The sequence below is a fragment of the Phyllostomus hastatus genome, unplaced genomic scaffold, assembly GCF_019186645.2.
Source record: "Phyllostomus hastatus isolate PE091 unplaced genomic scaffold, TTU_PhHast_1.1 phas_contig_86, whole genome shotgun sequence".
NCBI classification, from domain to species: domain Eukaryota; kingdom Metazoa; phylum Chordata; class Mammalia; order Chiroptera; family Phyllostomidae; genus Phyllostomus; species Phyllostomus hastatus.
The window spans coordinates 80,145,709-80,163,868 of record NW_025333977.1 but is presented as its reverse complement, the minus strand read 5'-3'; the positions used below and the strand labels follow the sequence as shown (position 1 = coordinate 80,163,868).

At 42.0% G+C, this 18,160-nt stretch overlaps 1 protein-coding gene across 1 annotated transcript in view; it reads right to left on the bottom strand.

The window, feature by feature from the left end:
• The window catches only part of TMPRSS7 (transmembrane serine protease 7), a 39,277-nt gene extending 24,252 nt beyond the window's left edge, over positions 1 to 15,025 (bottom strand). The window contains exons 1-7 of the mRNA XM_045851700.1: positions 14,978 to 15,025; positions 13,078 to 13,321; positions 6,781 to 6,911; positions 4,361 to 4,428; positions 2,844 to 3,037; positions 1,882 to 1,920; positions 894 to 1,122 (exon numbers count right to left, since the gene is read on the bottom strand). Coding sequence (XP_045707656.1) covers positions 894 to 1,122; positions 1,882 to 1,920; positions 2,844 to 3,037; positions 4,361 to 4,428; positions 6,781 to 6,911; positions 13,078 to 13,321; positions 14,978 to 15,025 — 953 coding nt within the window. The remainder of the gene's footprint in view (positions 1 to 893; positions 1,123 to 1,881; positions 1,921 to 2,843; positions 3,038 to 4,360; positions 4,429 to 6,780; positions 6,912 to 13,077; positions 13,322 to 14,977) is intronic.
• Between the last annotated feature and the right edge of the window lie 3,135 nt (positions 15,026 to 18,160).

Genomic DNA, 18,160 nt, shown 5'->3' with positions numbered 1-18,160 from the left:
AACTATTAAGAATAAGATAATTCATGCACATTTTTAGGCCAGTGACTAACAAATAATAAATCCTTACTAAAGCTCAACTGCCATTAGATGAACAAAATACTAGCACTCATAAAAGTAAAGTAAAAAATATTAGCATATGTATATGTACATATAAGTGTATATATATAAGTGAGAAGATTTATGCAAAAATATAAAAAATACATGTTCTGGATTATGGGTTTATAAAAGAGTTGATATTGTTTTCTCAGACTTCACTTTCACAATGAACATTGTGTTACTTTATTTTTTTAATTCTATTATTTAAGCTAACTTTCTTTTTTTTAAGATTTTATTTATTTATTTTTAAAGAGGGAAGGGAGGGAGAAAGAGAGAGAGAGAAAAACATCAATGTGCAGTTGCTGGGGGCCATGGCCTGCAACCCAGGCACGTGCCCTGACTGGGAATCGAACCTGCGATGCTCTGGTTCGCAGCCCGTGCTCAATCCACTGAGCTACACCAGCCAGGTGTGTTACTTTAAAATAAGAAAGAACATTAAATTGTCTTATTAATGTTATGCAATCACCACAGAATATTTATTCTTACCCTTATTGAAACAGTATACTTCATTATGATTGCAATAAAAGCAAAATTAAAGAAAGAATCTGTTAGGTTTCAGAAATATTGGCTGAAGGCCCTGCTACACTGATTTCGATTCTCGTGTGCCACAAAGGGACAGAAAATGTTGTGTCCGATAGGCTAATATAGAGGCCACTATGTGGGCCATGGGTCAGTCACCAACCTCATGCGTACACACAAAAATGGCTCACAAAGAAACCAAGGGAAACCCAGATACTACAAAAGAGACACTGTTAAAAAAAATCTTTTCCTCCACAACCAGAGTGCCTGTGTAATACCTATACAAGATGGTGCTCCGGATTGGCAAGAGGGAGTCATAAATGGTCAGGGAGTCGGTGACACAGTTGTCAGCTTCGATCTGGACGGACTCTATGGACAGACGAATCAGATAGCCCACGATGGCCACCAGCTTGAAGTGGCACATGAGCCTCCCTGAGGTTGCAGAAATCTCCAGAGGGTAGCGAAGTGATAGGTGATCTGCATACAAGTACTGAAAGCAGCCTTTGTCTGTGGAGACAGCACTTTTGTTTTGTTTTAGGAATGACTTTTCTGGACATCATTACAGAAGAGTAAAGAGCAAAAGAAGTCACATGGGGGACCTCTGATGTTTTTGCCAGTCTGGAGTCCACCCTGCTCTCTTCTGATCACAGCACCTAGATTTTACTTTGAGAAACTATCCTTATCACATCTATATGGTTTAGTTGGGGGTTAAACTCACCCCTAGGTACAGAAGAAGGCATATGACTCGGACTGGCCAATCAGAGTCAAAGAAGGTGGTTCAGGAGTGGGCATGTTAGCCAATCCAAGACATTGAAACATAGTCCCAGAGCCTCTACAGGAACTATTGAGAAATATACTCATGTGGTTATTTTTGTCCACCATGTTTACTAAACTGATAAATTATAGCTTGGATCTGCAGGTGGCCATTTATGCCATCACATTGGAAGAATACACTTGATTCAACCTCAACAGGGGAGAGTAGAGATGCAGCATCCTAATGATATTTTGTCTTAGAACCTGGCCCAACCATACCTGAAGCCAGGTCTCCCCACCCCAGGTGTGTCCCAGGTTTACGAGTCAATCAAGTTTCTCTGATGCTTAAACCAGTTTGAGTATATTTCTGTCATTTGCAACTTGAAGAGAGCACTAACAAATATCATCATTGGACAAGGAAAACTATAGCTCCCAAAGACACTGATTTGGAGGCAGTGGGTGGAGAAGGGTGGGGGAGGGTGGGGAGGGGAGAAGCCACAGGACACAGTTTACCAGATCCTATGGTGGCAGAGTAATCTGACCGAAGTCCAGCTGCATTGAAAAAACACACAGAAAAAAGACCGTCGGTCTCAGCGTCTCATTTGTTAGAATTTTGCCTAAAAAACAAATGTTTTCAGTCCTTTAAAAACAACCCAGCATATCTGGGATTTGTTTTAAATTAATCCAGTGAGAATATGGGAGGTTGTTTAGGAATTTAGAGATCAAATAGGATAGGCATAAATTAATAGTTTTTGAAGTTGAGTAAAAGGTATACCAGAGTTCATTATACTATTCTTTTTCTTTTTTTATGCTTAAAGTTAACCATAGTAACAAATTGTAAACGTTTTTAAATTTAAAAAGGAAATGAAACAAATATGATAATAGTCACATTAATTAGTCATATATCTGAAATTGTATATGTGGTACAGAATTTTCATTCATTAAACAACTACATGTCGGCTACCTACTATAAGCTTAGCATATATAAAATTGAAATCAAAAGAGAAAGCCACATAAATTTTGGGTTGTACAACATTAAGCCATTAAATTATATTGTCAAGGAAAATGGTGGAATTTGCATTCGACAAGGCTATGGGGCCAGCCATTTGGAACACTGGGCAATACTACATAACATAGGTTCAGTTCGGTCTGGATGAAGAAAGAGGCAAGATAAACCTCAGAAAAATTATCCTTCTGCAGGACTTGTTCCTTGGAAACCTAGTTTGAATAAGCCAAATTAAATATGGGGGTTATGCTCTCATAAGTTCAAATATATATATCTCCCCCAACTCTACTGTCCAATCAATGTATGTAACATTTAGCAACTTCCTCTATCAACACAGCTCCCACGTCTTCAACCAGTCCTGTTGCACTGGGATTGTGGAAGAGAATGCTTCATTTGAGTAGTGACTACACTAACGACAGTGTCAGGAGAGCTGTCAGAAGGAATGTGTAGAGAATTACCCAACAATCACCATTTAGCACCACAGAGTCCATGTCCACAGCCAGACCCTGCAAACTTCCCACCGAGGTCCGGTTTATGATGCTCGTCTGGATTGAGTCCTTCAGGATGGCGGCCACGCAGTCCTCACAGAAGATATGGCCCTTGGCATGTGGCATGACAAACACGATCCAAAAGTGCACAAGGAGGCCACCTTTGTTGTTACTGCTGCAGTGAAAAGAGAAACGTTCAGGGACACCTCTTAGGAAGTAGACATCTCTAGGCTGCCTGTGGCCCACCTGACACCTCACCGGTTAAGGCCAGTGAGCACATCTCTCAGCTAAACATAACTCCTTCTTTAGGAAGTCATCGACACCTGTCATGGGGACTGGAAAGGGAAAGCACCACGGTACGTGTGTTCTTGTGTTGGGCCCAGATCTAGAACCATCAGTGGATAGTTGCATCTCCATGACTACCAATCAGTATTCACTGCTATTACAAATAGCAAGTTATAATTTTTGATACCTCATGGTGGGTGTCCATACACAGTGCCAAATCTGCCTTATCCCATTTAATTTTATGGGAAAGATCCTATTATTATGCTAGTTACAGATGAGAAGATTAAGGCCAACTGTAACAAAACCACACGGGTAGTACGTGGCCCATGCAGCAATCCACCCCATTTTGGTTTCAGTCTGACCCTGGGGCAGATACTCCTAACTGCACAAGTATTGTCATGATTTATGAAAAAGAAAACATAAGGTAGTGTTCTTTAGTAAATAACTTGGGAAATATTATACAAGTGAGGGAAAGTAAACAAATTACTTTATTCTAAGATTTTCATGCCGAAGTGCATTGTGACTCTCTGCAGACATACTGGGGTGCGGGAAGGTGGGGGTACAACACAGGGCTCATAATTTTTCCTGAAATTACTTGACCATGGGATCCTTTTTTTTTCCTCAAAAGATCTCTAGAGATCAGTTAGGGGGATTTTTAGAATTTTTTTTAATCTTCACCTAAGGACATGCTTATTGATTTTTAGAGAGAGGAGAAGGACGGAAGAGAGAGAGAGAGAACATTGATGTGAAAGAGAAACATCGATGGGCTGCCTCCTGTACCCATAGGTGCCCTGACCAGGGGCCAAACCTGCAACCTAGGCATGTGCCCTGACTGAAGTCAAACCCACAGCCTTTTGATTTATGGGAAGACGCTCCAACCAACTGAGCCACACCAGCCAGGGCTCTAATAATCAGTTTTTTTACTGAATGTATTTTGAGAAATACTGGTCTTTGTTTTCTTTTTCCTTTCATCCAATACAGCAGCCAGGTTAGCAGTCATTTTGCCCAGATATGGGGGAGGGCAGGCTTTTGTAGGTAAAAACTCAACATGACAGCACAGTAAGGAACTGGGTCGCTATTGCACTAAAGGGGTGTTAACCCACAACTGCCCCCAAGAAGTGACTGGAGAATGGCAATATCCTGGCCCTTCTGTGGCTTTGACAGGAATTACCAACAGTGGCATAGAGATCCCAAAGCAAGGGACACACATTACCTGACATCTGCAACAACAGACTGCTTGTAAAATTTGGAGAAGGCGGATGTTGTATAAACCACGTTTACCTAAAATAGAAAAACAGAGGTGTCTGAAATCTTCCAAACTTGACTCTCCTCGTAGTACCTAGCATGACCTAGGTCCAAGCTCTGATTCGCTATCAGGGAGAAAAACAAGGCTCAAACTAAAGGTCTCTAACTCCAAACCCAGACATTATCCCTTGAATTCAAATAAGTTTTTACTTCCTACACTAGTCTTGGTTATTTTACTTTCATTCTGCTTTGCCGGAAGAATAATTTATTACCTTTATTCATGTATTTCTGTCTTTATACAACCTAATCAAGCTTAACTTCTGTATTCTGCCTACTCAAAAGTTCATTTCCTTCACAGTTAATAAATCAAACTGCTTTAAGCGCATTTTCAAAGTCTTTGACCCAATCTCCTTTCTATCAATAAATAAATGGTGCTGAAAAATTATATTCTTAAGGACATATTCCTATAGTAGCCACTAGAGGGCGAATGGTGCTCACCACTGGGACTACCAACCCCTTTCTAAATCACCAGACTTTGGATAAACACCCAGCCTTTTTAAAATTCCGTCATTGGATCTCAAAAGAGAGCTATTTCAATCAATTTACCTTGCTTACCACTTCTAAAAGCAAACTGACTCATCTGTCAGATCTTCCCTTGGATTACCCCTTCTACACAGTAGCAAAAATCACCCCCCCCAAATGGTCCAGGAGGGGAAAATATCACCTTAGACATAATATAGCACAGTGGAAAAAATGGAGTTGTGGAGTTTTAATTCACTATGCAGCACAGAACATGTTACCACTACCTGCTGGGTCTCCATTGTGTTTTGCTCCTCCATCCCCTTTTTCTTTTTTTTTTTAATCTATAAAATGGTGATGAACTAAGGTGGGAGAATGATGGTGGGATTGGGGTATAGGGTAGAGGGGAATACAGGGGGAAAATGGGACAACTGTAATAGCATAATCAATAAAATATATTTTTTAGAAATGCCTACCTTTTGGGGATAATTTGAGGAATAACTGATGTATATTACAGGTAAAGGGTTTAGCAACACACCCAACCCGGTATGTAGAAAGCCCTCGATAACCAAGAGGCGCTGCGCCCACTCCTGTCTCTGCTTGCCCTCTCTCACAGCCTGTGCTCCCTCTGTGCCACAGTGTGCGGGCGCCCCTCCATTGCCCTGCAGACACAACTCGGCAGGAACTTTCTACCTGGTAATATGTACTAAGATCAATGAATCAATATTTTTCTTTTGACCAATAATAATTTTAGAAAGTCAGCTAAGGAAGTAATCAGAGACACACATGATTTATGCACTAGTTTTGCTGTAGTAGTAAATAAATCAATAGTAGTAAGTAAATCAATAGTAGTAAAAATTAGAAACAATTTAAGTACCCAATCAAAAGGAATTTCCTAAATTTGTAGCTTTGAAAATTTATTTTTAAAATAATTTTCACTTGCATAGAAATATGTGAACTAATAGTAAGAGTTAAATGTCAGATTATAGGATGGAATATCTACTAAAATTTCAATATTGAGCTACCCACTATGTCTCCGTGGTCCAGAATAAAATGGGGCTCTATCTTTGGTGATGTTAAAGAAGATTTTAATGTTCTTTTGATACTTTTATGGGTTTTACTCTTCATACATTTTTATTTATGCTTATTAAATTTACACTTTTACTTACTTATTCTATGCCTCTTTTATATTTTTAGATTTTTTTTAATCGTCACCCAAGGATATTTTTTCATTGCTTTCAGAGAGAGAGAGGAAGGAGGAGAGAGAAACATCTATGTGATAAAGAAGCATTGACCAGTTGCCTCTCATATATGCCTGGACCAGGTACCAAACCCAGAGTCCAGGTATGTGCCCTGACCAGGAATTGAACCCACAATATTTCAGTTACATAATGATGCTCCAATTGAGCCACATCACCACTCCAAAGTCACCAGCCAGGGTGACTTTCCTAAATGTTTATAATATACATGTACTAGTTCTTTAATGAGAAAGTTTTTGTTTAAGTGAAGAGATGCCAGTGCATCGAGGTTGAAATGAGTGTATACTGATCACAGAATCAATCAGCACACATGTAAAGTCAATACTAAAAGGCATTTTAAAGATGACCTGATTCAATTCCTTTATTTTACAGATGAGAAAAATTGAAACTGAAGCTCAAAGAACCATTTCTTTTTACTTCCAGCAGAAAGAAAGAAATAAGCAATCCTATCAAGTAAGCAAGTCTATCATATAGCCAACATAAGCCACATCCCGTGATTCTCTGACTGCCTCCTTTGTCCACCCTGCACACTGTGACACTGACCCTCCCCCCTCCACCCTGTCCCCTGGCCCCACCCTGCCCAGTCTCTCCCCACCCGCCATCACCTCACCACTTGTTGTACAGTGCGTGCCACAGACAGGAATTCCCTGGACTCCTTCTCTCGGTATTCAGGAAGAAACTCAATGTTGGTGATGCGAAACATTCCAGCAAAGTAAAAGGCATCTTTACTTTCTGTTTTGCCTGTAAGATGGGAGAAAAGGCAGGTAGGTGGCTTTCCCATGTGTAAGGAAATGAGGCACTGTCTGATCTATGTCAGTCTCAGACTCCTAAAATGGTTTTATTTTAGGCAACTATTATTTTACTGGTTCACAGCATGCAGAGTTCTAAATGTAGTTAATAGCATCTCTTCCATCATCGATAAATCACCATATCCCTTAGCACATTCTATTCTCTCTTTCAGCTTCTGGAAAATACTTAAGAACAAGATTAGAAAAGATGAAAAGGTAAAAGATATATTTCTTAGACTTTATACATGCATAGAGTCACTAGGGGGCCAAAAAGAATGTATACGATTTTTATGGAGCCCAAGTCTGTGGATAGTAAGGAGGTAAGAAATGTCTGCTGTCAGGCTCTGAGGTGAAGTGAGCACAGTACGAGAAGAGGGAAGGTCCCCAGTGGACTTCCATGGAGCCCCCAGCTGCTCATCCTCTCTCTGAGTTGTGTGGCTGATGCACAGGATGCTGGGCCAGTCCTCAGTTCTATGCAGTGCAGAGAGAATTCATCCTTTTGATGATCCACAAAGTGTAGTCCTCAGCCCAGTGTCAGGTCACCTTTGTGCAAATGCTTTGCCTAGTGAAGACCATGGCCACGGCCTTGGGCATCAGGCCAGTGCCAAAACAGGCAAAGACACTATTGCACCTGAGTCACCTTTAGATGCTGCTGATGTTGAGAATAGCTTGGGGAAATGAAGGCTCTCTTTTCTGCCTTTTTTTTTGTTACCAACGGCTTTCTGCAATGTGACTCCATTCCCCCCTGCCCCTATAGCAGGGGTAATTTCCTTCCTGTGGCACCTGCCAGACTGTATCATAACTTCTGTTTGGATGTCTGTCCTTCTAGAGGAATGGAACCTTCTTTTTGTCTCTTAACCCCTAACACCGAGTAGCCAGTGCCTGATTTAGCTTTGAAGCTCAATAAATGTTTGGGAGAAGGAAGTGAGAAAATAAGGGGGATGGAGGAACAGCACATGGAAATGCTAAATAAGTGATGCTAGATTAAAAAGATGGTGCAGAGACTTCTGGCCAAGATGGAGGCATAGGTAGACACACTGTGCCTCCCCACACAACCAAAATAAGGACAACAACAATTTAGAAACAAAAAACAACCAGTACTGACAGAAAATTGAACTGTATGGAAGTCCGACAACCAAGGAGCTAAAGTAGACACATTCATCCAGACCAGTAGAAGGGGCAGAGTCGGGCAGCTGGGTGGAGAGGGGTCGAGACAAGGCAGCAACTGGTGGACCCAGCGAGGCAGCAGATTGTGGAGGGGCACATTGCACAAGGCAGCTAGCAGATCAGGTGGTCCCACATTTGCGCACAGTTAAACCAGGTGAAACTGAAGAGCAAGACAGACTGCGAAACCCAGGGTCCCCACACAGGGAAATAAAGCCTCAAAACACCAATTGAAAATACCTGTGGGGTTGAGGTGCTGGGAGAAACTCCCAGCCTCACAGGAGAGTTTGTTGGAGAGACCCACAGGGTCCTAGAATGTACACAAACCAACCTGCCTGAGAATCAGCACTAGAAGGGTCCAATTTGCTTGGGGGAAATGGGGGAAGTGACGAAAAATCGGCAGTGTGTGGAGCAAGCACCATTGTTCCCTCTCGGACCCCGCCTAAACATACAGCGTCACAACCCAGCGACTGGGTTGCCCCGCCCTGGTGAACACCTAAGGCTCTGCTCCTTACTACATAACAGGTGCATCAAGACAAAAAAATGGCCCAAATAAAAGAGCAGATCAAAACTCCAGAAAAAAATACAACTAAGCAACGAAGAGCTAGCCATCCTATCAGATACATAGTTCAAAACACTGGTAATCAGGATGCTCACAGAATTGGTTGAATTTGGTCACAAATTAGATTAAAAAAATGAAGGCTCTGCTAAGTAAAATAATGGAAAATGTGCAGGGAACCAATAGTGATGGGAGGGAAACTGGGACTCAAATCAATGGAGTAGACCAGAAGGAAGAAAGGGACATCCAATCAGAAAAGAATAAAGAAGCAAGAATTCAAAAAAATGAGGGGAGTCTTAGGAACATCCAGGACATCTTTAAGCATTCCAACATCCAAATTATAGGAGTACCCGAAGGAGAAGAGGAAGAGCAACAAGTGGAAAAGTTATTTGAACAAATAATAAAAGAGAACTTCCCCATTCTGGCAAAGGAAATAGACTTCCAGGAAGTCCAGGAAGCTCAGAGAGTCTCAAAGAAGTTGGACCAAAGGAGGAACACACCAAGGCACATCATAATTACATTGCCCAAGATTAAAATGAAGGAGAGACTCCTAGAAGCAGCAAGAGATAAGGAGGCAGTTACCTACAAAGGAGTTCCCATCAGACTATCAGCTGATTTCTCAAAAGATACCTTACAGGCAAGAAGGGGCTGAAAAGAAGTATTCCAAGTCATGAAAGGCTAAGACCTACATCCAAAATTGCTCTATCCAGCAAAGCTTTCATTTAGAATGGAAGGGCAGATAAAGTGCTTCCCAGAGAAGGTCAAGTTAAAGGAGTTTGTCACCACCAAGCCCTTATTATATGAAATGTTAGAAGGACTTATCTAAGAAAAGGAAGATAAAAAGAATGTACAGTAAAATGACAGCAAACTCACAATTATTAACAACCACGCCTAAAACAAAAACAAACTAAGCAAACAACTAGAAAAGGAACAGAACCACAGAAATGGAGATCACATGGAGGGTTAGCAACAGGGGAGTGGGAGGAGGAGAGAGGGAGAAAAGGTACAGAGAATAAATAGCATAGATTGTAGGTAGAAAATAGACAGAGGAGGGTAAGAATAGTATGGGAAACGTAGAAGCCAAAGAACTTATAAGTATGACACATGGACATGAACTAAAATGGGGGAATATGAGTGGGAGAGTGTGTGCAGGGTGGAGGGGAGTGAATGGGAGGAAATGGGACAACTGTAATAGCATAATCAATAAAATATATTTAAAAAAGATGTTGCAGGAGTATTATGCTAAGTAAAATAACTAGAAGGAAAAAGGACAAGAACCATATGATTCCACTCACATGTGAGATATAAAATAAAAGGCAATGAATGGACAAACAAACTCAAACACAGACAACAAACAGTATGGTGGTACCAGTGGAGAGGGGGATCAGGGAAGGATGCAAAGGGTGAAGGGGCCAAATATATGGTAAGAGAAGGAGACTAGACTTGGGTGGTGCACACAATGGAATATGGAAATGATATATCGTAGAATTTTACATCTGAAATTTATGTAGTATTATTAATAAATTTTACCCCAACAAATTTAATTTTTGAAAAGAAGGAATAAACTGTGTGAGTGATAAGAAGCAGCCTCCCTTGTATGATCCACTCAGGGTCCCATTAGTTGAGGGCAACATAGAGAAGAGGGGAGGGGCACAAAGTAAGGAGAAAGAGGCCTCAACTTCTGTCCTAGATTTGTTCTTTCAAGTGACTTTGGATGGATCACCTTGCCTCATGGGTCATCTCATATAAAATGAAGGTTGCTTTGTTCCTGATTTTACCAGGGAAGTGCTTCTTTGACTTTCTTCCCCTTCAAACTCCTTAAACTTTAAATGAGAGCTATGACTTCTATCTAGAAGTTCACATACCCTTCTGGTGTCAGTAAGTACGCAAGAGGAAGCATATCGACAATGTGAGGGAGATCAGTTTGGCCCTGAACTGATTATGTTTTACCTGAGTCTTTAGCTCAGCCGAACACACAAGATGCTGCTTGGTGTCCCTGATGAGCTGTCCATCTCATTTCTCAAGGCCGCCCCCAAGCTCAAACTTCATGTATCAGAACTGACCTCTGCTATTTGTTGAACACTTTTTTCTCACTTGTCCATACCAGTTTTCCTTTGCTCATCCTCATCTGTCTTCCTGAAATGCTCTTCTCTGACGTTAGCACAGCCAACAAACTACTTCTACACAATGATCTTCCAAAACTGCACACAAAATGCTAGGGCAGCAATGCAATTGGACCTGTTGAGGCCAGAAGAGAACTGATGGGAAGTAAGTTGGTTTGTTCTGGGTTGGGGTTATGTGTCTTTTGTGTTTGTGCCCATTGACTTGACTTTCCCCCCTAGTCTATAAGGACAGAGATTCTTCACGTCTACCACTTGGTCCCCAAGCCCATCACAGGGCCCAGCTCACAGTGGGTACCCCAAGATATGTCAGATGAATTTTCAGAAGCCAGTTCATGAAGCCTTCTCTGGACTCTATCCCTGGGCATTTTGGGTACTTCTTTTCTGCAGTTATAAAGTGATTACTTATGAGAACCAACCACATGGGAAAACATATTTTCCAATGATACGTCAGACAAGGATTTGATCTCCAAAATACATAAAGAACTCACACAACTCCATTCTAGGAAGACAACGCAATTAAAAAATGGGCAAAGGACTTGAACAGACACTTCTCCAAGGAGGACATACAAAGGGCCCAGAGACATATGAAAGGATGCTCAGCATCACTAGCCATCAGAGAGATGCAAATTAAAACCACGATGAGATACCACTTCACACTGATCAGAATGGCCATCATAAACAAAGCAAGAAACAACAAATGTTGGAGAGGTTGCAGACAAAAGGGAACCCTAGTGCACTGTTGGTGGAATTGCAGACTGGGACAGCCACTATGGAAAACAGTATGGAATTTCCTCAGAAAACTAAAAATGAAACTGCTTTTTGACTTGGCAATTCCACTGCTAGGATTATATCCTAAGAACCCTGAAACACCAATCCAAAAGAACCTATGCACCCAAATGTTCATAGCAACACAATTTACAATAGTCAAGTGCTGGAAGCCACCTCAGTGCCCATCAGTAAATGAATGGGTCAAGAAACTATGGTACACTTACACAACGGAATTCTATACAGCAGAAAGAAAGAAGGAGCTCCTTCCCTTTGGGACCACATGGATGGAACTGTAGAGCATTATGCTAAGTAAAATAAGGCAGGAGATGAGGGACAGATACCATATGATCTCACCTTTAATGGGAACCTAATCAACAAAACAAACAAGCAAGCAAAATATAACCAGAGACATTGAAATTAAGAACAAACAGATAGTAACCAGATGGGAGATGAGAGGGGATAATGGGGGGAAAAGGGTGAAGGGTTTTTAGGAACAACTCTAAAGGACACATGGACAAAACCAACTGGGGTTGGGATCAGGGAAGGGCAGGTGGGGATGGCTAGGGTAGGGGGGAAAGGTGAAGGGAAAAGGCAGACAACTGTACGTGAACAACAATAAAATTTAAAAAATAAGTAAAGTGATTGCTTAAACAAAAAATGAAACCAAAAACAAACAAACAAACAAAAATAAACTCACACTCCCTTCCAGCACTGAACTGTGAGTTTTTGAAAGTAGAGAATCTATCTGTGAGCTTTCTGCAGATAGGAGATGCCTGAAGATGCTTTGTGGAGGTCTTGGTATGCCTGATGTCTTGCATTGTGCCATGCAAATTATAGGGGACTGAACTGTTCAAGACAATATTCATTCATTCTTTGCCTATAAATCTTACTTTCCACCAAATTTTAATGCCCTTGATAGACTCGTATCTTGCATGAAACATATTAAAATGTATGCAGTGGGAAGTCTAGCATAAGTCAACAAAGGCTATAGTTGCTGAGCTGCATGGGTGTGTTATGACTTATGTCCAATCAATCAGATCGACAAAAAAAATAAAATAAAACAAAATAATAGAGGAGAGAAAGGTACAAGAGTACAATGAAGCTCAGAGAGTTGGAATATAAGGTTGCCTAGAAACAGGCAGTGGGTGGAATGAGGAAATGAAACAACTTAGCATTCCATTCATTTTTAAAGCTAAAAATGGATTACATTGCTGAACTAGTCAATATTTGTTCCTGAGCACACTCCTTGGCAATTCTCATCCCATCACCCATCTCTGCTCCTCTTGCTCATGTGTGGGAGGAAAGCAGTAGTCAGAAAAGAAGAAATGAGAGAGAGAATTCTGGTTTCTTCCTCCTTAAACACCTCAAGAGTTTCAGAAATGTCTATTACTCTGAGAAATGAGAAAACCCTACCAGAGACACCGAGGGGCAGACTGGGTCTGCCTTTGTCCTGCTGAGCTCGCAGGGTGAGCCCTGACCCCAGGGCAGCGTCAGTTTGTACTCACTGATGTAGAGCCACAGAAGAGTCCAGGCTATGACTGCTAGGATGGACAAAAATACTGTGAAGAGGATGATTTTATTTTGGACATTCCAAAAGCGAGCTTTCTTCACGGGCGGCCTCTTGAGTTTGGCTTTGTTGATGGGTTTTCTCGGTGGTCGTCTCCCAGGTCTCACTGGCCGCCCCGGCCTCCCTGGTCTCCCTGGAAGTTTCCCTGGGGCACTGACCACCTCCACTGAGATGTTGGATATCTTCAAGGAAAAAGAAAGATGTATTAGCAATTAGTAGTCTAGAGGCTAAATGGAATCACTCAGTAAAGGGAATCTTGGTGCTAAAAGGCCTAAATATGTCACGCAAATTATTTCCATAAGTGCAATAAATTGACCACACAATTAAGATCAGAAAAAAAAAAGACATTGTATGGACTCTGGTGAAATGGTTACCAGGCCCTCTCTCAACTCCCCAGTTTGGCTAAATAGGTGCTGTGGAAGATCGGCCTGAGTTTCACAGAGCAGAGACTAGGGGACCTGAGGTCAGGAGGTCAGGATTTTCTGTTGGGCCAGTTCCTGTGTACACAGCTGTGGAGACACGTGTGTGCTTAAAATGTTTGTATCACATAGCTTTCCTCCCACAACCAGTTTCTTCCCAGCTGAAACAGGATCGAAAATAAGCATGTAAGCTTCTCAGAGAAGAGAATTGATTTCTCAGTCACGGCTTCAGGACTGAGCGGGAGGAGGAAAGCATGAAGGAGGATGCCGTGGGGGGTGGGGGGCGGTGTGGGGCTGTGGGGTTGGGGTAGCAGCGCTGGGTTCGCCGGTGCCTCACGTGTTTGTGCTTATAAGCCAGCCACTGCACTGATCAGTTTCTCAGTCACAAATAAAAGAATCATTAAAAAAGAAATAATAAAATAGAGGGTTCAGAGTGAATTATTAGTTTTACAGTATTCGTGTGCAAAGTGTTATATACAAAAGGAAAAAATACATTATTTAACTGTTTCCCTTCCCTTTTTTTTTCTCCTCTGCCCTCTGCCATTTGATCCTGTGAATTCTTTAATAATGTAGGGGAGAATTTAGCTTCTTTGAAGGAGAGATTTATACATGTCAGGTAACTAAACTCCAGTGATGAAATGACTTTTAACCACACATTCTCTTAAAGGCAACAACCTAGAACACCAATTCCAAAGAATAATCTCTCTTTTGAGCTCTTTTAAGAGTTCTCTCTCTCTCTGTGTTGCTCTCCCTTACTCTTCCCTTCAAAGTACATGTCTTTTAGTCTTTAATCCTCCAATTAATGGGATAATATGTGGCCAAGTACATTCTGAATTATTCATGGCTCCCTCATTCTTTTTTGCCAAACACCCTTGTCAACCCCTGGAGTGAAATGCAGATTATATCCCTCCCAGTGAAATTGAACTAGACCAGACCTCATTTAGTGTGATGTCCAGCAGGAGAGAGAAGGACATTCCCAAAGAGAAAAATGTTTCATGGTAGAATGAGTTGATTATGGTGTCAAGCTATTTTCAAATATTACCCCAAAGAAGTAAAAATAAAACACCCCCCACACAAAAATGTTAGCACACATAGAACCGACAAGGCCAAGGTTGGGTTTTTAAGCACAAGAACACATTATAGGCAGTCTCAGTTAGCACTGATTAAATTTTAAAATGGAATTTGTGTAGAGATCAGTACAATTTCCCTGGAGTTTTAGAAAAACAGCTGTGAATCAATTGCCAAGTACAGCACTTCAAAACAAACCCACATTTGTAAACTCCATTAAGTACCGTAGAGGATAAAGTATTTCATTATCAGTTCCTTTATTTTTACAAAGTAACATTGTCTCATTTTACTAACAGGGTCAACAATAAGTGGCACTCAAGTAACAGAGAAAGCTTCCCACACTGCACTTACATGCACATCCGCAGGTTTGGACGAAACATCATCATTTTCTTTGTCCATTGTTAGCTGTTCCACATGTGAACCTCCAGAGTTGTTTCCAAGCCAGTTTTTACCCCCTTACGTTCGCTCTCGAAAAGAATTGGTCGTGGCATTCAAGCTAGCTTTCAGAGGAAAGGAATCAATTTACCTCCACCGGGTCCAGTTCAGAAACTGAAGCTGCCTCCTTGCTGTGTAGTGAATGTTAAAGGGACCTAGCAGGCAGTTTGCACCCAAAACTAGAGGTCTCTTAATGTAACTCTAATAGGGGTCAGGCCTCCCCAGGCTGAGCCTCAGAGCAAGGTTGTCTCACATGGATATAGTCCAACAACCCTCAAGTAGTTACAAGTCATTTAAATTTTCGCAGCCTTTTACAAAGACTATTAAGAGATCTGTAACCCTCAGCTCTGCTTCCCACGGCTCTTGCTCCAGAAGCTTCACTCTCCAATTCAGCTGTCCACTGTCTAGCCACCGTCTCTGGAAATCCCGATCCAAGAAGTTTGGGATTTTGTTTTTTTATTTTTCCTCCCCTGTCCTTTTGCAATTCTCAGTAAACCTGGGCCCTTTCTGGTAAAAATTGTCTGTTCTCATCTCTCCCATTCTTCCCCACGTCAACCTGAATTAGGTTCAAGCTGGGGAGCGGAGGGAAATGGTGAGAGAAATTGTCAGAATTTTCCTTAGGAGACAGGGGAGGAAAAAGGCTAGGAATTGCTCACACGTCACACATCTTGTCCTTGTGACACAAACATGCTTCGCTGTGGGCTCTAGGCATCCAGGGAAAACTAATTGATCGCCCTTTGAAAGGGAAACAATGCTCTGCTAATCCAGACACAAACTTCGTTATCATTCAACGCCAGGTCATAAGAAAGCAAATGGGAAACTGCCTGTTGAAAATGGTGACAAATTAGTGAGTAAAGACAGAATCACAAAAAATTATGTCATGTTGTACAAATTTGCTTCCTGGCTTTTATTATTTACTAATAGCACTGATGAAATCATTAATAATGCTTTAGGCTTCATAATTATAAGATTGAGATATTTAAAAATGAACCCCCTTTACTTGCCCATCTTGTCTGTATTCTTTTCCTTATTTCTAGCAGTACTTGTTTTACCAATGCAAGTGAACTGTGTGCCCTAGGCAGCGGTGTGGAGAGCAGGACCAGTAGAATGGCCTTGGTCTGGTCACGAGAGCACAAAGTGCACAAAACAAAGTGAGGTCCCTCGTATCCACCACGATGGCTGCCAGTAAGCAACGACGCTTTGACGCCTACGTCAAAGCAGACATGTCTGGCAAGGAGACATGCTTAAGGGATCTGCACACGTGGTCAGAGTAGCTGTGTCTGCAGAGCGGGACCACCCATAAACAGTGTCCTGGGGGAATTCCACACTTGCCAGCAGGGGTGTTGAACAGAACAGCCATGTACCACCCGTAGGCTTCTGGGCAAAGTCCACACTTGGCATCAGGGGTGCCAAGACACTGATCAAAAAGACCCGGAAGGGTGGAGTGCACCACTTTCAAGGTATAGCTGAGGCAGGCTCCAGACCACTGCTGAGACAGCCGAGCTCCACACAGCAGAGTGCTGCTCCACGCCATGCTAATCTCCCTTGGCATCGGCTGCCAGTGGCTCTGCCCTGCTGGACTGGGGACTTTGTCTGCCCTGCTGTCCACCTGGCTCCAGAGGTCCTTCCTGGCAAAGTGCTCGCAAGTCCCTTACCCACCATGCTGTCTCCCAGACCTGCAAACTGAGACTCTGGGACTCGGGTTTGTTATCCCCATTGATTACTCTGTGTGTGTGTGTTTTATTCCTCTTAGATTGTTAGAGTGTGAGTAGGACACTAATGTATGCTGATGTTCTCCTTTGAGTGAACCTGCTTTCAATGAAAGCTGAGAGAATAGCATAGTTACCGTGTGTGACTCTCGTCTATTCCTCGGTGCTGGGCTGCTCAGCAGGCAGCCAGCCGAGCAATTGCTCAGCTGACTTATAGGAAAGACTGTATCACAAACAGGTGCTCATGACATTTGTCGAGGTCATCGGCAGAACATGAACCTTTTTAAATTAGTACCATTTTCTAATAATTTGAAATAATGTCAGTGATAAAGTACTCCTCTCTGAAAAAAATTTTGGTATAGGTTTTAAACAATTGCTGTTATTACAGCTGAGTTTTAATTATATATATCTGTTCAGAAGGTATCCAGCCATGTACTATGAAAAATGGACATTTACTGAAGAAGATACAAGGTACAATGTACACAGGACAATGACGCCTCAGTCCCCTTCAGAGTAAGCACCTTGGGACCTCACACAGTTCTCCCAGCACCTCTTTCACTGTTCAAAACACTCTGCAAAATTCTTTGTTGGAATTAACATCAGCTGCCCCATTGTATTTTCCTAAATTTTATTGATAGTCTGAAATCCCTTCTCTTTCAAAAGTGATTTTAGTTTTGGGAAAAGCCAGAAGTTGCAGGGAGCCAAAGCTGGGGTTGAGTCATCTGGGTGATTTGATGTTTCACCAAAGAACTCATGGAAATAAAGAACAAACTGGCAGTAACCAGAGGGGAGGGAGAGGGCGATAATGGGAGAAAGGAGGGAAGGGTTGTCAAGGAACATGTATAAAGGACCCATGGACAAAGACAATGGGGGAGGGAGGATTGAATGTGGTAAGTGGGGATGGGTAGGGAAGGGCAGAGTAATGGGTGATATGGGGACAACTGTCATTGAACAACAATAAAAAGAAAAGAACTCTGCATGAGATGAGATACATGAGCAGGTGCACTGTTGTGATGAGGCTGCCAATCACCAGTTGTCCATAGCTGCAGCCATTTTCATTGTATCGCATCTTTCACCTGTCAAAAAACATTGAGGTAGTACTCCTCATTAATTGTTTGGCTTGGAGGGGCGTACTTGTGATGGGCACCACCTTACCAATCACAAAACACAGTTAACATGGTCTTGATCTTGCTGCTATTTTGCTGTGCATTCTTTGGCAATGGAGAACTAGGCAACTTCCATTGGGGCAACTGGGCCTTCATTTCTAGACCATAGCCTTAGATCCACAATTCATCTCTGGTTATGACCTTCTTGAGGAAATCTGGTTCATTGGTAGCAGTTTGAATCAAGTCGTTAACAACTGCACAATGTTCCTTCTGCTCTGGTAGAA